The following is a 16,036-nucleotide window of genomic DNA, read 5'->3' as shown; positions in this document are numbered from 1 at the left end:
CGTTTTGTTGAGAGCCTATCAGAATCATCTTTATGTAGAGTTTCATGACCAGAGTGTTGTATGCGAACGATGTGGGACAATTTGCTTTCATGTGGACAGCTTGCAAACTATCACCTAATCAAGTAAAGACTCTAAATGGAAAACTTCCTCATTATAGCTTTACAATAATGTTTACTCTATCAAGGTACAAAATAAACTACCGAAAAATTCAATGAAAAAAACTACCCAAAAAAATTAAAAAAAATTAATTGATGTTTAATGCTACTTATTTCTGCAACGATAGTTGTCGCAATGATTGTCACCGAGGAACTTCTTACAAACAAAATTTGCACCTTTAAGTGTGCCATTGAAGTTGTCATCCATATTTAATTAAGTATCTGTAATGATATGTTTCGTTGCAAATTCATCTATTTGTTGTAAATTTTAGGTAAATAATCACTTTCAGATTCTCGTACCCCGAGTTCAAGATACGAGTCAAGCGTACGTGTTCACACCGACTAAAAGCAAAAGTGTTAAAACTATTTTGCAAATGCTTATATGAGTGGATTAATAGACATAAGTTGTGCCTTATTGAGAACACAATACTAGAGTTAGTTAAATTAAATTTCAAAGTTTACAAAACAATGTAAGTAACAAAAAAAAAAATTAAATATTGTATTTTTTTACTTGATTCAATTTAATATATTATCAAATAACAATGATACATATGAACAAAAATTGTGACATGTTTTACTTTTAGCATCTATGAAGAGTTGAGTTCATAATTCTAGTAAAGACATATTCCATTAAAAAAACAAAAAAATAATCTCGAGTAATTTTAGCTCAACTCGTCGATTCACTTGTCACCTACATTTAATTGCATGAATTAGCTACACAGCCTAAAGCTCAAAGAAAACTTCTTTTTAAACAGAGATGTGATGAACAAACAAACGATGTGGGACTTTTCGACAACTTAAAAACTCAACTAATCAAACTATTGTCTCCAAATGAAATCGGTCTAACTTGAATCTAGTATGATAGCTTAATCGATAACAATGTCTATCAAATAATTGCGAAGTACACTGTTCTTGTTTTCTTGTTAATTTCACTGAGAACAATATACAAAGACTGAAAGATTCAGGACCTCATGACAATATTCCAGCAGTACATACCAAAGGCATTCAAAGCTGCGAGAAAAAAAATGAATTTGGGAACCATTTTTTCAACTTTAAGGACATCTCTTTTGTCGTTATTTATCAATACGGACAACACCTTTCACAACTTGGACTGAGTGATAATAATGCAGAGGCGTACATCTTATGAAAGGTCAAATTTTTTTTTAATTTTTGCAATCAACTTCATGAACTTTGGTTTTAACATTTTTAATCCTCTAGAATTTTAACAACAAAAATTACACGTTTCGAACATACAAGTAATTTTCAAAGCATATTTCAGCAAAGTACTTAATTAATTCGGTTATATATTTCATTAAAATAACAGTAGTTACTATTTATTTATTTATTGCAGTATACTTTATGAAATAGTTAGTAGTACTATCACTAAAATATGTCAGCCTGAAACATAAAATGATTGAAACTAGGGTTTTAGAAACCCATTTTCTTCTCAGCCGCCGCCCACTCCCCCCAGGCAACGGCCGTCGCCCTCGTTTAACGGCGGCAAGGCTAAGTCTTTGGGGGAGGCATGTCTAATCTCCAGCCGATTTGTTACCTCTTTTCTTTTCTTTTGTTTTTCTGCTTTCCTTCCCCACGCCCGTTGCACTCGCAGATGTACACCAGGTTCAGGATGTCCTTCTGGAAGCACGACCCCCCGAACCCGACGCTGGCGTTCAGGGACTTCCCCCCGATCCGCGAGTCGGTCCCCACCGCGTACGCCACCTCCGAGATGTTGGCTCCGGTGGCCTCGCACAGCGCCGACATCGCGTTCACCGACGAGATCCTCTGGGCGAGGAACGCGTTGGCCGCGAGCTTCGACAGCTCCGCCGACCACAGGTTGGTGGTGAGGATGCGATCCTCCGGGACCCACCGGGCGTACACCGCTTTCAGGGCCTGCACCGCCCGGTCCCCCTCGGGGCTCTCCCGCCCGCCGATGAGCACGCGGTCGGGCTTCTGCAGGTCCTCCACCGCGGTCCCCTCGGCCAGGAACTCCGGGTTCGACAGGATCTAGAAGCTGATCCCTTTGCTGTTGTGGGTCTGCAACTCCGGCGGGGTCCTTCTCCGGCGGTTGAGTTGTGCCGTCTCTTCCCTTGGACGTTCGGTTTTTTGCAGTTGGTGTTGGTCTTTTCAGGTGGCGTGGTGGAGCTCGATGTCGTCCCAGCCTCAGGCGACCCTCGGCGCTCCCTCAGACCCGGCCATCCCCGATCTATCACTCCTCACCGACGTGGCTGCTATTCTCCGACGCTCCTCGATGAAGCGCTCCGTCAAAGCCCATCCTCGGTCTTGGCTTCTGTCCTCACAGGGTGTTACCTTTTCAGATCGCCGCCCCTCGTCGATCCCGGTCTTAACATCTTTATCCGGTGAGGTCGAAGAAAGTCTAGATGAGCGCTACTTTTCTCTCGTGTGGCCCGGCCTCGCGTCGTCGACACTGTTTTGGTTGGAGAGTGGTAGTTGTGGCTCGTCGACGTTCGCGACGCGGCCGTGCTCGCTGCAGATCTTGAGTGCGGGTGTTCGCTTTTTTTTAGTTTGTTTCAGTTTTAGTTTTTTAGTTTGTTCTTTTGATGTTGGCATGGACCTATCATTTTCTTGCTTTGCTTTGTTTTGTGTTGGACTCGGATTAGCCGTAGTTCCCTCTCCCGTAGTGGATTTCCTGTTAGGTTTTTATCTATGCAGGTTGAAGAGCCACCTTATTCGTGGTTATCGGACCAAGTTTGGTTGGATTTTTCCATCACCATTCTTTGGGTTTTTTAACGAGCCTCTTGTGTGCTCTATTGGTGTTTGTAATTCTTCCCGTTGTCGGAAGTTAGCACATATCGTACTTTTACCGGAAGTTAGTGTTAGATTCACCTCGACTTAGGTCTTGGTAATCCATGTACTAAGGTGTTATTCTCTTGTATTGATGAGTTTTTTACCCAATTTTAATGGAAATTCCGTACTATTAAAAAAAAAAAAAAAACATAAAATGATTCTTTGAAAACACAAAGGACTAAAAAAAGTCAAAAAGTCAAATGTTCAGTTCAGATGACTGGATACGAAAACAGCTGGAGGTTAAACTGCAACTGCATGACAAATTGAGGAATCACCATTACAAACAAAATAAAATAAAACACTTTTATGATCGTTATGTTTTTTATTTTTATTTTTTATTATTGTTATTACAAGGCAATAACAAATTAACATGGTTTGCATGAGATAGGAATTAACGTGTAAATTACTGCTACACCATGTATTTATATAATAAAGGTGAAACTCAAGATCCATAAATCCTATTTGATGCTAAAATTAAAATATAAATATGGATTTAATTATTAATTAAAACCGGAACATCTAATAATTACTCATCAGTCGTAGCATTTCAATTTCATGCTCGCTTCCATACCATACCCCAATAGTATTACAATTCTACCCTCAATCAAAGTTAGGACCATACACAGATACATATAAACACCCCTCCTCAATATTATTATTATTTCTTACCCTAGTTAATTAATTAGGACATGTCAACACAACAACACTGTTATCTTCAGTTACATCATATCTCTGTGTATCTACTATATATATATATAACTATCTATATATATTGTCTCATTTCACTCCACTATATGCACACACACACACACACACACAAAAAAAAACACTAATGTCTTATCATGATCCACCGTCAGAACAACCAAACTGGTCGCCGGAGAATTGGGCTGTGATGACCGGAGTAATGTTCGTGTGCGGTTTCTTGGGGTACACCATATATGCGGCGGTGATAGCAACCGCGTCGGAGCTTCTCCAGAGGCTGATTGTGATATCGCCGCTGGTTTTGATGGTCGCTGTGCATTGGTTCTCGGCCAGTCACATTCCGACACGTGGCGGAGGCTCGCCGTGGTGGCTCGCTTTTCTGGTCTTGGCGTTGATCATCTTCCTCCTATTTCACCAACCTTCACCGATTATATGTACGCTTCTTAGTGTTGTCTTGTTTAAATGGCTCTAATATTATCATGAATGTTCGTACAGGTTTCTCTTGTGTAGTGTTTCTCTATGAGAATACTCTTCATATATGTAATATATGATATAATTAAGTCTTTGTTGTGTTACGTTTATTTGTCTGTACGAGTAAAGTGAGTACTCTTTCTGCTGAACGTTTTTTTTCACATGTATTTAAAATTCATGTTTAACATAACATATAAATAAATAATATTTTCATTGTATTTTGCAACATTAGTCCGTCAAAAATAATTTTTACATTTTTCATACCTTTCTGTATGAATTTCCGTTTCCCATCAACTTTTCTAATTTTTGGTACCATCAAAACGGCATAAGAAATCAAATTTAAAATCTTGATTTTTAAGTGATGAGGAGACTTGACACGTTTATATTTTCATAAACTTAACTAGAATTTATATATAGCAATTACATATGATTTTGGTGTACTTTGTAAGCTACACTTTAAGTATCCCGATCGTTTGTCATTGTTTTTTTTTTTTTTTTGGATCTTTAGTTTTCTGTCCCTCTCCTTTATGTTATGAGATGTCACCATTTTATTATTATTATTACTATTACTATTATGAAGTTAAATTATTACATGGATAATTTAATTGAAATTATATGCAAGGAGACACACGAAAGAAGGGATATGAAAGAGGGTCACAACTAATGACACATTAACAATGAGGCTCTTTAATTCTTGTAACTAGAATAGAGTGATACTTACTAAAATAACAAATTTGAGGAAAGATATTTATTAATTTTTAAGTACGAGTTTGCATGTGACTGTGAGTAACTAAAATAATGAAACTTTTGTTGTCTTTGCATTTTCAATGGCATATAATGTTTTTTAGGCGATAAATATTAGAAGTCTCTGAATGAGCAGTTGAACCTTGTTAGTTGCAATATAATGACGATCTTTTATGCCGGTATTTACAGTCATATATAATTTATACAACACCTTTAAGTACCCATGAATTTTTGGTGGTTATAATGTTTCACAAAACAACTAGACATTAATAAGAAACTAACGCAGAAGAAAAATGATGACTCATTTGTTTCGATCATGCCTTGTTGAGTTGTTGTTGGTAGAAGCGTAACTAGAATAATTAGAAATTCATTCCCAAAACTTAACGTGAATATATGATAGAAAAAGTGGACGTAGTAGATCAATAAATGACCCATTAATAATTGGACCAATCTGCTCAGCTTAAGCTAAGGCAAGTATAAACAGGAAAATATATGGGGTCCACTATTTTCATTTTTGTATTTGTATAATTTCAGCAAATGTAGCAATAAGATTTGATTTCCTACGGGTAGAAAATACTAAGTAGGTTTTACCCATAAATTATATGTATAAAAAAAATCTTTATATAAATTAAAGCTTTGGTTTAACTGCATGACAAACAAACTAGGAACCACTATATATTAGAGTTTTAAGAGTATTTTGGATATGTTTTAAATTAAGCGCTGTAATTATTTAGCTAATTTTAAATTTGATATTAAGAAACTAATTAATTTTTGCTTATTTTTATAAATTTATCATTTATCAAAATTAACCAAATATTAACGTATAAAAATACTAGGGACAATAATGTAAAATATTATCTTATTATGAGGTCGCGTCATTAAATATGACTAGATTTTAAACATGTTTGAAAATGTTGTTTAGATTATAAATTTAACATTTTAGGTGGCATAGTCCCGGTTAACCAAGGTTAATTATTAATTTATTTATTTCAATCAAAGTCAACTCTAACCAAAACAATTAAAGTTAATAAGGTAAATCTAGGTTAACCCAAATCTATATTTAATTTGAGCCGAGTAAGTCAAACCTCTAGTTAATTGTTATAAGCCCTCAATACAATACATATTAAGTTTATATCATTTTTTTAGGGGCATTGTTTTAGCCTATGTTTCATAACTTTTAGGGAAATAGCCAACGTGCTTAGGTGTCAATAATTAATAGACTAATTTGCCATTTTACTTAATCAAAATGAAATAATGAATATATTTATATTAAATAATAGGAAATAATAATATAAAATAACAGACAATTTCAAAATTGTTATACGTGGTGCGCTAATCTAAAACGGCTCACCAAGATTGGCGTTACTGTTGGGAACCTGTCAACACAGATAATAAACGTAAATTACTGGAAATTATCGCATTCTCCACATTTAAGTAATTTGAATGGAAATAAATGAAAATAACTGTAAATAAATCATCTGTACCTCTACATTTTTCCAAAAACAGACATTCGAAAATCTTCACTGTTAAAAAAAAAATTAACAGTGCGAGTCTGGTCACCTCTAACCAAGCTGGAAATAAATGAAAATAACTGTAAATAAATCATCTGTACCTCTACATTTTTTCAAAAACAGACATTAAAAAATCTTCACTGTTAAAAAAAATTAACAGTGAGAATATCCACCACGCACCCGAAATGTTCTCCGCAACCAACTCCTTGGCCTCCTCCGAAAACCCGCCCCGGCTCATAAAATCTACCACGCACCCGAAATGTTCGACACAAGGTTCGACCCCGTCGAGCCTCATCGACCCGAAGATCTCCCGAGCCTCTTCAACCAAACCTCCGTGCCTGCAGGCCGAGAGACCCCGGCGCTGTTTGGCTGGACCGCCTCCTGTCCAACGTCGGCTCCTCCATGGATGGCCGTCCAACGCCGACGCTTCCCCACCGGCGCGCGCCTCCTCAGGCGCGGTCACGACCAGGCCGCATGCTTCGCCGGCGCGACCAGCAAGCAATCAAACAGCCCCACCCGGTCGGGTGGGTCCTCCCCGACGCCGGGATCGGCCCAGGTGGCGTCGCCCATGGCCGGTGAATCTCCCCCGGTGCCGATCTCGCCTGGCGCAGCCACGCTCGGGTTGGAGAGAGAGAGAGAGAGAGAGAGAGAGAGAGAACGTGGATACGCCCAGATCCGGATTTGTGGAGTGGCTGGAGAGAGAGAGAGAGAGAGAGAGAGAGAGAGAGAGAGAGAGAGAGAGAGAGAGAGAGAGAGAAGAGAGAGAACGTGGATACTAGGTTCAAAAGCAAAATACCTGCCTCCTACGTATTAGGAACTATTAACGCACAAAAAAAATATGCTAATTAAAAAACTGCCTTAATTATTGAGGACAAAAAAGTAAAACATTGTTTGCCACCTATTACGTTTGGCTATTTCCCTAAAAAACTCCAAACATAGGCTAGATCCCAAACCTAATATTTTAGGTGGCCTAGTTGCTTATTAAACTCTTTTTTTAGTTGACACATATGTTGTTATATTAATTAACGATTTAATGTTAGAAAATTATTTAAAGAATCATGAAATATAATTTCGATAGTATTGGGTCTCGTTACAATTATTTCCTGAAAGCGTCACAACTTCTGTTGTAATAAATTATGTGACAACAGTTACGGCCCATTCAATTTTGGGCTTTCTATTCTGAATTGAAATAGGATTATAGTGTAGATTGATGATATAATGGGCTAGTGTCAAAAATTGTTTTGACATAATTTTCTCTATAAATAAGTCACAATCACACTGTCTTTACTGACGCCTTTTGATATATTTATTCGAGTGATTAGCTGAGTTTAGAACGACATGTGTTCAAGCTTTTAATGTGTTTTTTTACCTCTTTTTTGTTGCCTATATTCGGGTGATTGTATTAGAAGAACGAAGTTAGGTTTTTCCATTGAAATTTTCGTAAAACATGTTTAGAAGTCTCGGGAGAGATATTATGTGGGAATCGAGGAGGATCTCGAACTTAAGGGAGCCTTACTTATTGTTAATAAAGATAGACGTAGATTTGGTAGCTAGCGAGATAGTCGTTGAGTGTAAATCATTTTTATACCACGTTATCATAGTGAATTACTTTTTACCGGACAAAAGTCTTCTAGATGTAGACACGATTTGTCGAACCGGATTATCAATTCTGATGTCTATATATTATTTTCGTAATTTATATTTTAGTTTTCTTTGCTCTCTAAATTTTAACTACTGTTGTATAATCTGTTACTATATTTTCTGCAACAGTTCCGAAAATGCTGTAATTTCAGCATAGATAATTTTCGAACTTCAAAGATCTCTCGTACATTATTATCTTTTGCTCCGAATCTCTCATACATTATTCGTTTCAATTTCAAATACAAATAGTATTATTCCAGTTGTCTTTTGCTAATTTGTCTCCTGTACCAAATTCATGCTATTTTGTTGCTGCTACTAAGTAAACTGATATAAAAATGTAATTGTATAAAAAAAACTATTATGGATTCATATACAATATTATTACTGTAACTGTAAACCTTATCACGATTTTAAAAATCATCCTGTCAGTGTAGGACACAATGATACACATGGACTTTTTTTTTCCTTTGCTATCTGACTTTCGTACGGTCATAGTGAGAGACCCACTCACAAATGAATAATGTCAAGAACTCACGTGCATCTGACTCATCTGACACGTGCAATGAACAGAAATTGCCAGTTCCTCCAATATTTATCTAATAACTCCAAAAACGACTTAAAAAAATACTCTTTTTTTATTTTTCTTTTTCTTTTTCCTTTTTTTTTTGGCAAACAGAACTTCATCAATAGAGTGCTTTTAGTCATGTAGCTAACAGGATAAATACACATGTTTGTTAGGTTAAAAACTTAGTTGATTCGATATTAATTTTTTAGTAGGATAATTAAAACACAGAATAAACCTGAAAAATATACTTTAATTAATTAGCTAAATTTAAATTAAAGTTTGGCAGAATAGACAACATTTAGTATATATTATAAACGAGATAAATTTGATAGGATTATCTTCATTAGCGACCAATTAAATTTTTTTTTCTTGAAAACACCAATTAAAGTTTAAAAAAAAAATTATTTAGTATACTTTAATTAATTAGCTCAATGAAATTAAAGTTTGGCAGAATAGACAAACGTTTAGTATATAATTCAAACGAGATAAATTTGGTAATATTATTTTCACTAACAATCAATTAAAGTTATTAAAAAATTTAACTAGAAGAGAGTGTTTATATAACTTCTAATATTTTTGAAAATCCTACAAAAATCAAAGAAAATAATTTCTATATGCAAACATGCTTTTCTAATTAACCGGATAGGTTTTTTTTTTTATTCACTTTGATAAAAATTCAAAAAGCCACATGTTCTCCTAGAGAACCACACTCACAAGGATTTGTCAATTCACTGCATATTTAAAATTCATTTCGCGACAAATAAAAAAGCAATGGAGGCCAGGTGTACGACTACAACATGATTCCCTATCTAATAAAGAGAATAATTATTTAATGTAATGATTCTACATATATTGCATATCCCATTATCTATGTTAATTTATGCAAAGCAAAAGCCAAAAGTGAACTACAAAATTACAAATGGCCTCATCGCAAAAGTAAAAGTTTCCAAACAAGTGGAAACAGATTTGCTATCAACTTTAATATATGTACAAAATCCTTTACAATAAATAAAGTCATCGTCGTTTCAGGAAATTCTGGGAGATTAATCATATTCTAGGATATTCTGTTAAGAAAACCAGGAGAATAATTAATCGCTAGGTTTTTTAATGTTATAAAGGGCTTCTTTATACTATTATGAAATACATTATCGTCATTATTTTTTTTTTCATCAATGACCCCCATCTACATCCCATCAATACGCAAATTAATAAGAAGAGGAAAAAAAAACATGTAATAAGCTCAATGTATTATATTGCTTCTAATTGTCTCAAAGACACTTTGTACATATATGTGACACGATAATAATATTAATAACGCATATCGTCCCAAAACACAAACGTTTAGTCAAACAAAAACCAGAAGAAAAAAAGACAAAAAACGAAGCAAATTAGATAACTAGCAAATGATCTTGGACTCTTAATAAAAGTTTTTTTTTATTTTTTTAAAAGCATTCATGTAGACATATTATTAGCTAAATAGGTCATAATCACCATTTAACTAAGCAATGGAAACCAACGGTCATGGAAAGAGGATTGGTAAGAGATCATGAAGAAGAGAAAGACCAGCAAAATCCCGACCCCCCACGGCGAGCCTCCGGCGCGGTGGAGGGATTCTTTCTCCGGCAAAGGGATGAGGAAAGAGAGGACTCCGTCGGCGGAGAGGCAGTGTAAAACAAGGAGTAGAATCACGGGGACGATCATGAAGAAGAGCTTTAGTTGCGTCATAAAATCTTCAAACGCCGACTCGTAGTTTATGTACCATGAAAATCCCACCATGAAGAACACTATGAGGACGAAGAAGCATAGAGGAAGTGGGATTGACAAGTTGTCCCAATAAGAGTAGTTATTGTAGTTATTATAGTTGTCATCATTGTAGTATGATGATCTAGCCATAATAATATAGTAATTGATTGGTAGGGTTTTGGTTTGATTTTTATATGTATATGATAAGACTATGTATTTGATGAGCTTTAGGGTTTTTTTTTCTTCTAGAATGGAGTTGGGTTTTCTCGGAGAACAAAAAAAGTTAGGGTTGGAATGAGACTATATGAGTGGTTTATATAGGACTTCATGGAGATGGATTGATCATTGTTTGGTATTTGTTAATTTATTATGTAACCACGATTCATGTAAGACGTGTAAAGGGGTCCCATTGACTCTTCAATATGATTGTGAGAAAATCTTGGATGGGAAAGTATATTTGAATAAGGATTGTGAGAAAATCTTGGATGGGAAAGTATATTTGAATAAGGAAGAAGAAAAAAAAATTGATTCTTTAATCTTCTTATGTGGGGTTGATTTTCTTCTCTTTGAAAGAAAGTGGCATTGCTCGAATAGTTGAGAAGTATATGAAATGTAGTGAATCATTCAGCAATAATATAGCATCATTTACCTCAAAATATGAATAAAAATGAAAAGTAGCAAAAGCATGCTTAGGTGTACTTCTTTTTAAAAAATATTCCTTTTATTTTGGACCGTGATAAATGTCCATTTAATATATTTTTTTTTCATCATTCTACTCTCACTTTTTTTTGCTTTACTATTTCACCATTACTTTTTCCCATGTGTAGTGTACATATATGAAACCTTGTCACCTAAGAAAATATCCAGACGAGCAATTTGATAATCTACCCATATTTCTAAAGGAAAATAAAGTAGTTTATTTATATAAATAGCTTTGTTTTGCGTAGTAGAAAACTTGCGTTAGAGATTCCAACTTTTGTGTATTTTGATAATATCTATACGGATATAATTCCCAAGTGACGGTGATGAGAAACCAAAATTTTATTGATGAAGATTCTGTATACAAAACCGTCTGGCCAATCAAGAAACGCCACGTACGACCGACCATGAACATGAAATACCGCAAAAATATGGAGAGAACAAAATATGTACACCTTCGGCGTTTCATTTTTATTATTATTATCAAGAAAGTTGTGCACAAAAAAATGTGGTCCATATTTGTACCTTTTATTCAAACTTTGATGAGTTTGTGCCCACGTATTTTATTAGACCAATAGACAACAGCCTATACATTATACATGCATATTCAATTAGAAGCTTGATTTTTACATCATGTATAATAAAGCGCATAAATTAAGTATGTGTTTCTTATATTCTAAACCTAAACGGCTAAACCTTTTCCTTCTAATCCGAAAGGTGGGTATTTTTTTTGTTAATATTATATAAAATATTTTGCGGATAAATCCATTAATCTTCTGTTGTTTAAGCTTTTTAATTATTATATCTGGAATTTAATTTAAATAAGAAAGTCGAACTATTGTAATTTTATCACATGAAAAGGGCACATAAGGAAAATATATGGATCATTATTGAAGCCCTACGTGGCAAATATCTAATCTTGAGGTCACTTGAAGATTATTATTTATAGTATTCACTCATCACATAATCTAATATTTTCAAAATGTGATGATATCATGGTTGAAAACTTGAAATAAGTAAACTCTAGAGAATCCCAAAAGGTTATACGAATAGTAGGGGTTTTTTTTTTCTTGGGTTAATCGAGTCTATTTCATAAATACTTGTGATTACAATTTTTATCAAAATTGAGTTCTAAAATTTTTGACCGGACAACCTTGAGCCCTTAGGCCTTTGGCCATCTTCAACGATGAGTATTTTGTTGATGAGAAATTGAAATTTGTTTAAAATTTTTTAAAAAATGTTGTACTTTAAATATGCTATTCTTCTAATGTTCCTTTACTTAACTCGCATTTGAAATATTTTTTAGACTTTGCGCAGCATAATTTGTTTGTGCAAACTTTGCCGATTTAATAAAACTAGGTCACACATTTGTTTTTCTTTTTCACAGTTTTGCGCAATTTTTCTCCATTGATATCGCATATTCCTCTCCCTCTCGGTCTCAGAGAATCAGTGCCACGCCTTTCCTCACAATATTTCATTCTCATCGGATTAACCGGTTATCGTGTTAAATGATAACTGGTAAGCCACTATAAAAAATTGCACGGATTAAGTTACTTGAAACGTTGGAATTGCAATATAACCAACGTTTTAAGTAAATTTTAAATGTAGCCATAATTGATTACGTGACTTTATTATTCATTTAGCAAAATACATGATTATCCTTTGTTTAAAAACAGTCGAAAATGCTTACGTAGCCAATGTTTGAGCGCAACAAAATACACGTTATACTAAATTATTTCTTAATATTTTTTCCCTAAATTGTAGTCTAATTGGTTGCTATGAAATGTGGATTTGAGTGCCACCGACTTTCTATTTTAATTCACATGTTTGATGGTTTAATATATAAATCCTCTTGATTAGGGATTAGTTATGATTTTTTATATTGAACGTAGCAAGTACAGTTCAAAAAGACAATTGATTGTTATTTGTTATTTTCATATTTTTAATTTATTGTTTTAGTTATCTGGTTGTTAAGTAATTCAAATTTTTGAACTATTGTTTTACGCGTTTTCTCTCGATGTTGGTTAATTTTGGTTTATTTTGTTCAATATCATGTTAGCGAATGATTAGTTTGGTTTATTTTGTTCATTATCATGTTAGCTTTTAGAAAAATATTGAAACAAATTGTTATCATGATTTATTTTAGTTTATTTTGTTCATTACCATGTCATATTTTCAATTGATTATGATCAATATATTTAACTTTTTTTTTATTATATTTCATAATGACTTTCCTTTTAAAAGTTTTGAATTTTAAATCGCAAGCGTGGACTATGCAATATTTAACTGATTTAGTTGACTTTTAATTATATAATCTTGAAACGTTGTCTAGTGTTTGATTTTTTTTATTTTGCTACATAAGAGTAATACCGACATTTTCTATACGTTTACTTCTATAAATGGTTAGATTACAAGATGAACAAAACGTTGGCTACTTTCTTAAATTTAAATTTGAGATTGGCTACGTAATTAGATTGTATTTTTTTATTTAGAATTGAACGTTCGAATTTTAAATGAAAAAGGTACCCGAGTTTGACCTGTTGTTTTAAATGGTCAACCGTAAAAGAATGGCTTTCGGGTTAATTTGAACGAATTGGCGATTAAAAAAAAAAGGTAAGAATCAATGGTAAAAAAAAATGGCACCTTCATGTGCAAGTAACAAATGAATTATTTTGAAGATGTTGTTTGGAAAAAACTTACGGTTTATTTTGGGAAGGCATATAGTGTTTTAGTCATGATGAGATAGTTTATACTTCATAGCCTTTGTCAATTGGCCGCAATTATGGAAGCGTGATTGTAGCTCAAACTAAATCATGTATGTATACAAAGCAAGGCGGATCAAAGCTAAGAATGGTTAGAGTGTTTTTATATCATTAATGATCACACTTTAACTTCGTGTATAGCATAAAGATAAAATAAAAGATGTAAAAAACTACCTTTTTGACGTGGATATATAATTAAAACTATGACTAACAACCTATAAATTTTGGATTCGGCTCTAGTCAAAAGTTTCAAAATTTTGAAAAATATCAAGATTAAAATACCCTTCAAAATTATTATGTCTAGATGCATAGACTCGTAAATTTTTTCAGTTAATTTGATTTAAAAAAAAATATAGTCTAAGAAATCACATAATGTTTTCCATCTTTAACACGAACGAAATTGATGTGTATTGGATCTTATGTGGCATAGTCTGTTTGGCAAAACAAATCGTAGTAGTGTTTGGTTCTGAGATTCATGAACGAATAAGATCGGATTTGTTTAGAGAATCCGTTTTATTAGATTTCGCGAGAGATTAGGAAGTCAGTCATATAAAATCCACTTAGAGTTTGTTTGAGGGACTTACTTTCTGTTTTGGTAATTCACGCAGTCATAAACTTTGTGTTCGTCTCTTTATCCTGGAGATCACAATTGACAACGAACTAAGAGTAACTTACAGCTTGTATACCGCCATACTAACTGTGAGAGCGTGTTTGCATATTGACGTGCTATCAATCTTCGGGAGAAGATTGGGTGAAAGTGAGATGTAGTCTCAAACTTAAGGGGAGCTTAGGTTGCAAGGAATCCAGAAGCTGTGAAAGACGAAAATGTTTGCGAATGAGAGTTTTGTCAAACTTAATATTATTGTACCTTTGACGATTGTTAGTTAATTGTTTTTCATCCGGCATATCATTCCTTTGAGTAGATGGTTTTTCACCGTACAGAGTTACCAATCTTTTGTCATTTATTGCTTTCGTTTTATATGTTTAATTGGTCACAGAACTTAATAATCATGCTAAAATTAATCAATTCTTCAACAAGTAGTTACAACAATTTAGTTGAACGATCATTCAACATCACGTTAAGTAATTTCAATGCGATATATTGGTCATATTTTCGTAATTGAATCATGACTGTGGCAGTTGGAAATCATAAAATCTTAAAAACCTAAAGAGTTCGTCTAAGTCGGTTTTAACCTATAATTGTTCGTTTACATATATAACACTTCAAAAGAAAATACGTAATGATTACATATTCATATCCAGCCCTAGACTATGTATTAATTTTCTCTCGATTAAATTTTATATATAAATAAAGGATCTCTTATAGGAAAAGAAGTTGGTAAAAAATAGAGACCGCCAACTATTTTCCCCACCACTCTTTGTCTTAACATATCGTGTGAGTGACTTCTTCATGATATCTTTTGAAAAAAAAAAAAGAAGAAAAAACTGCTCAATTTATGAGTCTATAGACTACAGAGTACTCATTTAAAAAAAAAAATACTCTAGGAAGTGGCAAACACAAATATATAGATAAAAAGAGACTTTTTTTCTATTAACCTATTTAAATAAGGCCAGGGTTCTAAATTTTATAACAAAACATTGTCTTCGTAATTTAATATTGAAGTTTAAGATTTTGATTATAGTTTGTGCTCAAATATCTAATGTAATATAATGCGAGGTAATAATGAAAAACAGTATAAAAAAGGCGATAGTTTGTGCTCAAATATCTAATGTAATATAATGCGAGGTAATAATGAAAAACAGTATAAAAAAGGCGACGAGGTAAACTATTTTGCCATATTCTTTTTCTATATTTGCCCAATCACAAAATTTAAATCATAGTAGCTAGTTGAATTATGTATGATATATGAAATCGAATGATGGTTCAACTAACACATTTAACCCAACACACATCAATTGATAATTGGTTTTAATACCCAAAAGATGAAACACCATGATCAATATTCTCTTTTTTTGAACGCTTTACAAAGGACTTACCCCACTCTGAAAGAATCAAATTCAATTTAATTATAACTGTAGCACTGAATTAGTATCTATAAAAAATATCATCTACCAAAACCCACATGTTATAATAAAAGAACAATTACCTTAACTGTGTATAAAATTAATTATCATAGGACTAGTCAGTGTTAGAATTAGAATCCTCAAGTTCCACCTATCTACCTAACAAAAAAAGAAAAAAGAAAAAAAGATATAGCAAAAATTAAATAACACGTA

At 33.5% G+C, this 16,036-nt stretch overlaps 1 protein-coding gene across 1 annotated transcript; it reads right to left on the bottom strand.

The window, feature by feature from the left end:
* Positions 1-9,818: 9,818 nt before the first annotated feature.
* On the bottom strand, positions 9,819-10,643 carry LOC149386928 (uncharacterized). The gene has a single exon (XM_089623862.1). It carries the CDS (start codon positions 10,485-10,487, stop codon positions 10,089-10,091), a length of 399 nt encoding a protein of 132 aa, XP_089479988.1. The 5' UTR covers positions 10,488-10,643; the 3' UTR covers positions 9,819-10,088.
* Positions 10,644-16,036: the final 5,393 nt, after the last annotated feature.

Source organism: Urtica dioica, chromosome 8, assembly GCF_054948205.1.
Source record: "Urtica dioica subsp. dioica isolate 48M chromosome 8, U.dioica_male_clone48M_v1_H2, whole genome shotgun sequence".
NCBI lineage: Eukaryota > Viridiplantae > Streptophyta > Magnoliopsida > Rosales > Urticaceae > Urtica > Urtica dioica.
Note: the sequence above shows the minus strand (reverse complement) of the source record. Positions and strands in the feature narration are given on the sequence as shown.

What these genes read in the sequence shown, in the direction of transcription:
- LOC149386928 (XM_089623862.1), bottom strand. Translation starts at nt 10,487, where the DNA reads ATGGCTAGATCATCATACTACAATGATGACAACTATAATAACTACAAT.